General features: G+C 32.3%; 1 protein-coding gene across 2 annotated transcripts in view; it reads right to left on the minus strand.

The window, feature by feature from the left end:
- Positions 1–6,595: 6,595 nt before the first annotated feature.
- Positions 6,596–12,604, minus strand: part of LOC139527018 (ankyrin repeat domain-containing protein 50-like) — a 28,905-nt gene continuing 22,896 nt past the window's right edge. Inside the window, exon 5 of one of the 2 annotated variants that reach the window (XM_071322256.1) lies at positions 6,596–9,603. In XM_071322256.1, coding sequence (XP_071178357.1) covers positions 6,875–9,559 — 2,685 coding nt within the window. In that variant the 5' untranslated portion in view covers positions 9,560–9,603 and the 3' untranslated portion in view covers positions 6,596–6,874. Of the gene's footprint in view, positions 9,661–12,604 lie in introns of both variants that reach the window. The other variant, XM_071322257.1, reaches the window with a different exon arrangement.

Consider the following 12,604-nt stretch of genomic DNA (forward strand, 5'->3'; position numbering starts at 1 on the left):
TAAGTTATCGAACTATCAGTCATTCAATATATCTCATATGCATTTACCGCCTATTTTATCCTAAAATTTTACAGCTTTCATATGTACTTTGACAGGAATCGTTTTCTTATTCGCCCGTTTACGTGGCGTATTATGGTATACCGTTGTCCGTCTGTCCGTCCGTCGCCAACACGTCGGACAATAACTCAAAAACGCTTATACCAATTCGTATGAAACTTTGGTGAATTGGTAAAATATCTATTGATGTGAGCTCCCTTTCGTTTTTTATAAATTTTAGATTTGACGTTTCTGAGTTTTGGGGTTTTATTCATTACAAAAAAGGGGGATTTTCCAGTTTTCGGACATAATCCTTAAAGTGCTTTGAGCATTTTAAGCTTCCGAGTTTTTGTGTTTTATTTATGAAAAAAGGGGGATTTTTTAGTTTTCGGACAATCACTCAAGAACACTTTCACCAATTTGCACGAAACTTTGGTGAATTTTTTATATCAATTGACCAGCTCCCTTTCGTTTTTATAAATTTTAGATTTTGCGTTTCCGAGTTCTGGGGGTTTTATTTATGAAAAAAAGGGGGGATTTTCAAGTTTTCGGACAATAACCCAAAATGGCGCAGCTGTTTATATTTTCTATCATGATCAAATAAGTTTTTTTGTTTTTGTTTTTTTTCCCAATAATTGCATTTAACATAAACTTTGCACACATTTCAATTGAAATAACATTGAAACAAGATTGAAGGTTATATAAGTCACAAAATTGATGTGACAAAGTAAATTTGTTTTAACATAATTGAAGAAGATTTGTAAACGACAAATAATTATTACACTAGTTTTGATAGGGGCTCGTATCATGGAAAACCTATCTTTATCCTGTACAACAAGACGAAGTATAGACTTATAATTTTAGCGGAAATGTATATGATTCGTGTTTGAATAATGGAATATCTTGCACTTCTTTCTTATACATATTTTACGCAAAGTCTTAAAATAACTACATGTATCATTTGTCCTTTTATAATAGCCGAGTCTAATACATGTATCATTGTACTTGCCTTCCACACAAGCGGAAAATAAGGAAAGAGGGGCAACATACAGTGGAGATCACTTCTAACCTCTCATTAAATCTGTCAGAATCTGTCAGGAGAACTGTTCTAGGACAGTACGTAGAACTGTCAGCCTGACACCTTTTAGTCAGTTCTAGGTTAGAACTGTTCTAGCTAGAACTGATTTGGTCAGTTCTACCTAGACTGATTTGGACAGTTCTACCTAGAACTGATCCTGACAGTTCTACCCTAGAACAGTTTTAGACAGTTCTACCTAGAACTGACCAAATCTGATAACAAATTCTACGGCCAGAATTGATTTATAAATTCTACGGCTAGAAGGGTACACGACAACTCGTACTTTCGGCAAGTCGTACTCAATATATAAATTGTGTATCTCAATAATATTTCCCCCTAATCCTGTTATTTGGTCCATGTTTGGGGCCAATAAGAGTATATATTTCAAAAAGCTGTATTTGTAGGACCCTTATTACTATATAATAGCAACAAAGCCTTGTAAAAATGTCTTACAATGTGTGTGTAAATATTAGTGATACTAGTGTTTTTTTTAAATACGCCTCTCGTAATTCTTCTAAATATTGGCTTAATTTTTATTTTAACTTTTATAATAATTGAGGTCAATACGTATATAAATGATAGTAGTATTGTGATGAAATATACATTTTAAAATATAGTGCAAACGTACATGCAGAAAGATTAGATCAGGTGTGAAGTTGTTTTGATAACGGTTAATTAATGGCACGCTTCGTGTGTGAATAAGGGCCGATTAACTGGTAATCGACATGCTTCAGGTGTGAAACAATGATCAATATTTTCTACTAACACGAAAAAACTAAGACATGTTCAACGCAATGTTCAGTAAAAAATATCCTTTTCATATTCTATGGATCTACCTCAGGGTGCACTGGGATACTTCAGGGAGTTAAAATATCCATATCTACGGATATAAACGTAGAAAACTTATATTATAATGCTAAAAAAATATTGGGTACGACTTTGTAGAAGTACGAGTTGGTAGAAGTACGAGTTGCCGAAAGTACGAGTTGGCTGAGTACGAGTTGCCGAAAGTACGAGTTGACATGTATCCTGCTAGAATTGATTTATAAATTCTACGGCTAGAATTGATTTATAAATCCTACAGCTAAAATTGATTTATAAATTCTACGGCTAGAATTGATTTAGTTTAGATTTAAGAACTCTTTGTCTAAATATATTAAAGGCTTCGGCAAAATAGCGATTAATCAATCTACTAGTAATTAAAATATTGATCTCTGATTACGTTATGAGCTCATATGTAGTATAACGTAATCAGAGATCAATATTTTAATTAGATTGGGGAGGGTTGGCGCCTTTAAACGAGTTTAACCTCGCCACATTCTGTATGTTCCTGTCCCGAGTCAAGTAGCCTGTAATTCAATTTGTTGCTTTGTAACATATTTGTTTTTCGTTCATTATTTTGTACATAAATTAGGTCGTTTATTTTCTCGTTTGAATTGTTTTACATATGTCATTTCGGGGCCTTTTATAGCTGAATATGCGGTATGGGCTTTGCTCATTGTTGAAGGCAGTACAGTGACCTATAGATGTACATTTCAGTGTCATTTGGACTCTTGTGGAGAGTTGTATCATTGGCAATCATACCACATCCTCTGATTATTTTTTATATATACATATATATAGAAACACATATGTCATCATCCTTGTTTTTTTTTTGCTTCAAAGTTGACCGATACGCTTAGAATTTGACAGAAAACGTGTGACGTTACAGATTTTGTTTTTATAAAATGACCATAAACCCACTTATTCACGGTATATATGGTATCAATATCTCTGACCTGACACTACGTACATTTTTCGAAAATCCGGTCAGAAATGCTTGTTTTGGTCCTAAACAGCTACGAAAATAACCCTCAAAATAAACCTAAACCTTCATATTGTTGTATGAAACCTTTTGCTAAAATTTATAGAGATCGATACACTTATACTGAAGTTATTGTCTGTGAACATGAAAAAAATCAGTTTGTACAGACCCTTTTTGGCCAATTATTCCTAAACAGCTATGTCATTAGCCCTGAAAATTAATCCCAACCTTCCTATTGTAGTGTGGAACCTTTTGCTAAAATTTACCAAAGAAATATCTCTTTTACTCAAGTTATTATTAAAACTAGACAAATAATTTGTTTTTGCCCTTTCCGGGCCCTTATTACAGAACAGCTAAGACTATAACCCCCAAAAACAATCCCAGCAATCCTTTAGTGATATGGATTCTTGTGCTAAAATTTCATAGAGATCCATGAAATTATTCTCAAGTTATTGTCTGCGAATCAAATATTGTCTTCAGAAGCAGACATAATACTACGCAAATAAATTTGCTGTCATATAATAAGCTCTTTGTTCTTTCAAACTTTGTATTTATATCTTGAAAGAAATGAAGGCTTCAGAGCAAATGCAATGTGATTCCCATTATGATTCATATTTCAAAGGGGCATAATTGGTTTAAAATATTTGATCAGAACTTATTTTCGAAAGTGTCAAAGACATTGCTGATATACACCAATGATAAAAGTGTCATAAAATTGAGGCAAGAATTAAACACATGAGAGCAATAACATTTCAATTTTCCATATAATCAATATTTCAGGAGGAATAACTCTTTTAAAAGTAATTGATCTGCACCGATTTTTAAAATCTTCCAAGTACATTGATGATATAAACCTATAATATAAATTTCATTAAAAAAAACCTGGCAAGAATTGTACACATAATCTAGAGCGCTCATAAGGCAATTTTCAATATAATTAATATTTCAAACGGAAATAACTCTTTTAAAAATAATTGATTGGCACTAATTTTTTTGAATCTTAAAGTCCATTGATGATATAAACCTATAATATAAATTGCAGAAAAATGTGACAAGAATTGTACACATCTCATATAATTAATATTTCCAAGGGGCCGATGATAACTCTTTTAAAAATAATTGATCAGCACTGATTATGGAACTTTTCCAAGATATAGCTGATATAAACCTATGTTATCAAGGATCATAAAATCCGCCAAGAATTGAACACACGAAAGCCCTAACGGTGCAACTTTCCAGAAAATTTACATTTTAAGGTGCATAACTCTTTTAAAAATAAACGATCGGTACTGATGTTTTAACTTTTCCAAGACATTGCTGATATACCTATAAGTTTTATAGAAATCTTGCGAGAGTTGTACACGTGAGAGATCTTACAAGACCAGGCATACGAATGGATGGACGCACGACTGGTATGTTCATGTCCCCTGCAAGGCGTTAGTTACACGGGTGACAAAAAAAAAACACCACTAAAACTTTTTTGCTAGCTACAAATATACAAATGCACAACATATTCAAATACCTTTGCTGAAATGTTGTTTTTTATTGATCGTTCTTAATTATCCCTATTGTTTTCATCCTCGTCCTTTGGTCTCTGGTGGACAATTGTCTCAATGGGAATCATACAACATATCTTGATTCTAATAATAATACAATAATTATCGAAAAGTGCATCATTTGTTAAAAAAATTCGTAAGGGTTCCGTGGAATCCATTGTCTCGCCTACTTTTACAGTTAGTCGCGGGCTCAACAAATATGGGAAAAATCAATAAAAATTTTCCTCTAGATACTGTCTTATGTTGTACTGTTTTACCACTGTCCCAGGTTAGGGGGAGAGTTGGGATCCCGATAACATGTTTAACCCTGCCACATTATTTATGAATGTGCCTGTCCCAAGTCAGGAGCCTGTCATTCAGTGGTTGTCGTTTGTTTATGTGTTACATATTTGTTTTTCATTCATTTTTTTTACATAAATAAGGCCATTAGTTTTCTCGTTTGAATTGTTTTACAGTGTCTTATTGGGGCCTTTTATATCTGACTATGCGGTAATGATTTTGCTCATTGTTGAAGGCCGTACAGTGACCTATAGTTGTTAATATCTATGTCATTTTGGTCTTTTGTGGATAGTTGTCTCATTGGTAATCATACCTCATCTTCTTTTTTAAATTATGATTGTAAAAAGCTTTTGTCCAAGTTTGGTAAAAATCCAGTATGGTTCATGAATATAATAAATGTTTTAAAAACTTTAACTGCAGACTGTATATAATGTTAACTGGAAGAGTAAACAGCTGTCATATCCAAAATTTATTAAAAAAAACTTAGGGGAGGTATAAACCTTTACAGATATAAATCAGTCACCAAAGTTTAATGAAAATTGCTCAAAGCATTTTAAGGATATTGTCCGAAAACTGGAAAACCCCCCTTTTTGTAATGAATAAAACCCCAAAACTCAGAAACGTAAAATCTAAAATTTATTAAAAAACGAGAGGGAGCTCATGTCAATAGATATAAACATTTCACCAAAGTTTCATGCAAATTGGTTAAAGGGTTTTTGAGTTAATATCCGACATATTGATGACAGACCTACAGACAGACGGATGGAGGGACAACTGTATACCATGATACGTTAAAACAGACTTATTAAAACTAAGTCCATTTATAAGTAATATACGGGAAAACAGGAAATAAATTTAAACAAAATTTCCTTCTAGATACTAGCTTTTCATCATAAATAGGCTTCGTATAAGAAAGTTATTATTAAAATTTTCAAAACTTTAACCACAGAGTAAATGAAATGTTAACTGGCAGAAAATCTAAGTGCATTTAAAAGTAAAATACGGATAAACAGGATTTTTTTTTACAAAATTCTTATTTCTGGATACTATCTTAATATGATCATAAACAAGCTTCTGTCCAAGTGTGGAAGACTAAGTTCATTTATAAGTAAAATACGGATAAACAAGATTTTGATTTTTTACAAAATTTTCTTCTTGATACTTTCTTATGATCATAAATAAGCTTCTGTCAAAGTTTGGTACAAATCAAACTTATTAAAATTTCAAGGACATACAAAAACTTTAACCACAGGGTGAATATTGTTGGAAGCCACCGCCACCACCGACGGAATGTAGAACCGCTTTGTATCGCTTTTCCTACAAAAGTCGCAGGCTCGACAATAAATGGGGAATGTGTCCATGGGACAAAGATGATACTCCCATTTGCATATCATATAAAGTTATAAAGGGACATTACTGAAGAACGGTACAAGTGACACTACCCAAATTTCTTATTGATCTGAGTTTTGTAGTAATAAGTCTTGTGTACAAGTTTTATAACATTTGGTTTAAACCAACTTTGGAACGTACTGACGGACAAGGGTAAAACTTAATGCCCCCTCCCCTACGGGGAACATACAAATACATTTCAACTACACTTGTTATATTTAGGAAATAATGGGTTCAAATAATCAATTGCCAGTCCAGGTTATGGATTATTCTCACCTTTTGATATATAAAATTTCATACAAAAAAGGTTTAAAATGACATTTGTTGCAAGACAAAATGAACCTATGCATGCTTTGGTAAATTCAATTAGAAATATCAAAACTGACCAAAAAATAACTTACACCAAATTGCAAGTCTAGCTTATTAGACAGAATTTTATATCAAAATCGAAAACTAAGCAACATGGTTTTATTACATAGAATGTTTTTAACAATGCATAACATAAGTATTTTGAGAGTTATTTTACATTTAGTAATTGTTTATGGTCAATAAGTTAAATGTGCTGTGAAATCATAATACTGTTTAATATACACATCACAGTTTTTATCTATTTAGTCTCTTTAACAAACAACAACATTTGTATGATTTTCTCTTCTAGCTAGCAATTATATTTGGTAATGATCACAGGTTTATTTTGTTTAATTATATAATAAGCAGAATAGTTCTATTGATTTATTTTATCATGTCCGCTGAACTTCTAATGTATATTATTTCTATTTTTTGTAACAAATGTACAATATTGGTATGATTTTCTCTGCTTGCAATATCTAGTGGTGTTAGTCCTCTCCATTTAATGTTACAATCTGCTTCATGTTTTAACAACAATTCAACAACCTTTACATGACCTTTATAACAAGCTATAAATATGGGGGATTCTCCTGTTCTCATACACTTATTAATGTCAGCCTTATTGTTTATTAACATCTGTACTACTTCAGTATGTCCTTTCTGACAAGCAATGTACAGAGGTGATACTCCATCATTATCACACTTATTAATGTCAGCCTTATTGTTTATTAACATCTGTACTACTTCAGTATGTCCTTCCTGACAAGCAATGAACAGAGGTGATGCTCCATTATCCATACACTTATTAATGTCAGCCTTATTGTTTATTAACATCTGTACTAATTCAGTATGTCCTTCCTGACAAGCCATGAACAGAGGTGATACTCCATCATTATCTCTACACTTATTAATGTCAGCCTTATTGTTTATTAACATCTGTACTACTTCAGTATGTCCATCCTCACAAGCAATGAACATAGGTGATGCTCCATTATCTATACACTTATTAATGTCAGCCTTATTGTTTATTAACATCTGTACTACTCCAGTATGTCCTTTCTCACAAGCAATGAACAGAGGTGATACTCCATCATTATCTATACACTTATTAATGTAAGCCTTATTGTTTATTAACATCTGTACTACTCCAGTATGTCCTTTCTCACAAGAAATATACAGAGGTGATGCTCCAGTATCTATACACTTATTAATGTCAGCCTTATTGTTTATTAACATCTGTACTACTCCAGTATGTCCTTTCTCACAAGAAATATACAGAGGTGATGCTCTAGTATCTATACACTTATTAATGTCAGCCTTATTGTTTATTAACATCTGTACTTCTTCAGTATGTCCTTTCTGACAAGCAATGTACAGAGATGATGCTCCAGTATCTTTACACTTATTAATGTCAGCCTTATTGTTTATTAACATCTGTACTACTTCAGTATGTCCTTTCTGACAAGCAATGTACAGAGGTGATACTCCATCATTATCTATACACTTATTAATGTCAGCCTTATTGTTTATTAACATCTGTACTACTTCAGTATGTCCATTCTCACAAGAAATATACAGAGGTGATGCTCCAGTATCTATACACTTATTAATGTCAGCCTTATTGTTTATTAACATCTGTACTACTCCAGTATGTCCTTTCTCACAAGAAATATACAGAGGTGATGCTCTAGTATCTATACACTTATTAATGTCAGCCTTATTGTTTATTAACATCTGTACTACTTCAGTATGTCCTTCCTGACAAGCAAAGAACAGAGGTGATAATCCATTTTTACGACAATGGTTTACATTACTGTTACAATGATATAAACACCATTCAACCAGATCAATATCTCCTATATAACAACACTGTATCAATGGAGTGTCTTTGTTTTGTGTGTTATATAGACTTGCTAATTGTTTCTGTTTTAATATTTCCAGATCTTTTAAATGCACAAGGAATTTTTGTCTGAAGATTTTATCCTCCATATTGATGTTACAGAAGACATCTTCTATCTTTCCTCTAAACCAGTCATCTATCATTCTATTTATATACATTTGCTGATATCTTTCTAATACAACTATCAAAAATTCATTTCTTTTGCCTTTATCTTCAAAAACAAACCTTTCACGTATAAAATGACTTGAAGCATTATTTATTAAACAATAAATCATAGCGCTGCCAAAGTAAAAAGCAAGAAAGTCAAACAGCTTGTCATGAATTGTTCTGTACACTTCACCATCCTTTCTGATAAACGTTTGAGTTAGTGAATCCAGCACATCACGAAGTACCAATCGTGAAGTTCCTTTCACCACTTTACAAGCTTCAAATGTGTTCTTTATAATTGTTTTGATATCTTTATTGACATCTTGTGTGAGCCATTCTTCTTTGAAACGATTGTTAAACATGACACATAGAGCAAGTGCACAGTATTTGACATATCCTCCCTCTGTTTGTAATTTATCTATCTCTTCTTTGTAAACTGTAAATGGATTCTTAAAGAAATCTTCCATTATCAGATTTTTGTTTTTGCTGTACAATTGACATAAAAGAGGAAAACAGTCAAACATGTCATAAAATTCCTTGATCTTAAAGGCTTGTGTTTTCAAGTAAAGTTCAGCAATAGATTGTTTTTCTTTTTTCGATAAACGTATATCTTCAGACAAAAGATTGCATTCACAGGATTGACAAAATGATAAAGATTTTATTTTTTCATCCTTAAAAACCTGAAGTCTACAAGACATGATTAATTTGACAGGTTTCTTTTCTATTAATGTTTTGATTTTTTCCATTAGATTTTTCCAGCTTTCCAACTTCGTAGGATTTATGGTATATGTTCCACAAAAGTCATCCACAACAAAAAGGATTTTCTTACTTGGATTGTACCACTTGATAATTTCTTCAGGGCTTGTTACCGGTAAAATATCATAGCCGCCTTCTTGCATTTGTAGAGCAACATGACGCACTAATGATGATTTTCCTGTTCCCGAACTTCCGGTGACAACAACACAACCATTTTCTTTAATACATTTTAGTACACTCTTTGCTCCATTTGTTTCTATAAACATTTTGTCATCTTCTGTCCAAGTTTCCAATTCCTCTTTAATTTGACCTAAAAAGAAAGGATATGATATTTCTTTGATATTTATATTTATTATGAGATGGACTACTGTTACCTTGCTATACTGATAAGTACTTGTATTTAACTTTATGTCTTGAGCTTACCTGATGAAAGTTATTCCTCAATAAAAGAAATGATCTTTCAATAGAAAAAACTTCATCAGCAATGCTCAAGACTTAAAATTTAGAAAAATCAAACGTATAATAGCTAAACAAATCAAAAAGCGGATTTCTATTTATTGTTGTGTATTTTGTTTTTGTGTTGTTCTGTTGCACCACTGATTGAAGTTTAGGGGAGAGTTAGGTGGTAATCGACATGTTTAACCCTAAACCACATTATGTATGTTCCTGTCCCAAGTCGGGAGCCTGCAATTCAGTGGTTGTCCTTTGTTACTGTTTTATCATATTTGTTTTTCGTTTGTAGTGTGTGCATATTATAAGCCAGGCTTTTGGTTTCTTCATTGGAGCTTGTATTGGTTTTGCTCATTGTCGAAGGCTGTACAGACTGTAATTGCATTCATTATGGTCTCTGGTTGATAGTTGTCTCATCGGCAACCATACCACATCTCCTTATTTTATATACAAATCATCAGGGTTAATTATGCCTGAGGGAGTTAGAACCAATATTTTAGCATATAACTGACATCATGAATGAGAAATTAAGAAACAATTATCAATTATCCAGATGACCCCAGCACTGTACAAATCAGGAATTAAATTAATTTGGTGTTACAATGTTTCATTATCATACAAGAGTCAAAATATGGCATATTGATTGGTTGATTGTTGGTTGCTTAAAGTCCAGTGGCAAATATTTCATGTAAACAATAAATATAATAGATAGGTCTTGTAATGCTAGTTGCAATCCGAGATGATGGTCGGGGAAATTTAGACTGCCACTGGAAAATGAGGGTATATTGGATAGGGACAGAAATTTCGCCTTGCAACAGGCTACCTACAGACCCCTTAAAGAGTTGTTGCAAGGGTTCTTAACGTGCAAACAAAATATGGCATAAGTCTCATGTACAATATGGTAAAAAAGAAATGATGTTCAGCAATCCTACCATGCATGAGAGCTTTCTGTCAAATTGCTGTCACAAGCTAAAAACCATTATAATACTCCAAACTAGAGACTCTAAAGAACCTGAGTTGCTCACCTTGGTCTTTGTGCATATTTAACAAAGGAAACTCACCAAACTTTGTAGAGAATAGAATGTATGACACAAATCTAAAATTTTTTTTATCTTATATTAATGATCCTTTAATTTCTTTAGTTGCTCTCTACCTATGTAAGTTTTTGCTCAAAATACAAAAGAGGGTAAAAGAAATCTGCATTTCAGGGCAATAACTCCTTTTTAAAAGAGTGACAACTATATTGGCAAAACTTGACTTGTTAGTAGATCTTGCCTTGCTGATAATCTTTGTAATAAGAAGTGTCTATTTATCTATTATAATATTTATCATATAAAGCAAAACATGGCAAAAATCATTAAAGGGCAATAACTCCAATAAAAACCTGTTGGAAGTTTTTTTCCAAATTGTCTTACTTGTAGATCTTGTTTTGCTGTTCATTTTTGATTTTTAAGTTTTTATCTATTATAGTTTTTAAGATATAAGGCAAAAACGAAAAAAAAATGTAAAAAATCTTCATCAAAGTGCAATAACTCTGATAAAAAATTGATTGACAAATTCGATCATGAGACTTGTTTGTAGAACTTGTCTTCCTGATCATTTTGGTAACTTAAAATTTCTCTTTATCTATCATAGTTTTCAAGATACATGTAGTATGCAGTCAGATTTTGTCAGTTTATCTCTATCTATGATTTATATAATGTTCAAGATACTAACCAAAAAATTTCTTTAAAATTAACAATTCAGGGGCATCAACCCCACAACAGGTTGTCTCATTCGTGTGATAATGTCAGGAGAGAAATATCTTTACCTGATGAACGTTTTTTTTTTTATCTCATGTCAGATTTGCACTAAATGCTTTAGTTTAGAGATATAAGCCAAAAACTGCATTTTACCATTATGTTCTATTTTTAGCAGTGTCAGCCTTGTGGTCAGCAGGCAGGGTCATCGTACACATTTTTTAAAACTAGATACCCTAATAATGATAATAATGTGGCCAAGTGTGGTTAAATTTTGCCCAGAAGTTTCAGGAGAAGATTTTTGAACCAGGTGATCCGCAGGGCGCAGCTTTATACGACCGCAGAGGTCGATCCCTGAACAGTTGGGGCAGGTATGGACAAAACATTTAAGCGTGATACAGCTCTGAATTTGGATTGTGATCAAATTTTTGACATTATATGGGTTTTTTACACAAAACAAATGTCAAGATTTTACAAATCAATTAAAAATTTCTTCTTCAAACTTATTTAAATCTAAAATTAAATAGTTGACACAGCATAGGTTTCTGACACAGAATGAATGTGGTCTAATGAACTTAAATTTTTTTTTGCCTTTGAGCAATTCATTATGCTGTCGAATATTAATCCTGTCAAAAAAATGTTTGAAGAAATTTTCTTTTTATTTATGAAATCTGAAATGAGAACAAGTATGGACACAACTTTTAAGTTTGATACAGCTATAAATGTGGATTGTGATTAAATAAATCATAGGTTTATGTCACATTATGAATTTGGTTTAAGAAATGAAAATTAGAATTTAAAGTTTTTAAATTTAATATTAAACTATTATGGTTCAATATCCAAAATGTAAATAGTCATGTCTGGCAAATGTCCAACATATGATACATTATCTAAAAACATTTTTTGTGGGCTTTCTGGTGGGTAGCTGTCTCCATATTTTTGGTCAAGTTATTAAGGCCACCATAATCAGCTTTGCCTGAAGTGTAGTAAGCATGGTCTTGACCCTTGGCACTGGACTTGCACCATTTTTTAATTTGGCTAGATACTGTGTCTTCTTTAATTTGGTGCTGGGGTACAAGTATTTGGTGATAACATACAGTTTGCATTTTGTCAAATTATAAG

This window comes from Mytilus edulis, chromosome 6 (assembly GCF_963676685.1).
Source record: "Mytilus edulis chromosome 6, xbMytEdul2.2, whole genome shotgun sequence".
NCBI classification, from domain to species: Eukaryota; Metazoa; Mollusca; class Bivalvia; order Mytilida; family Mytilidae; genus Mytilus; species Mytilus edulis.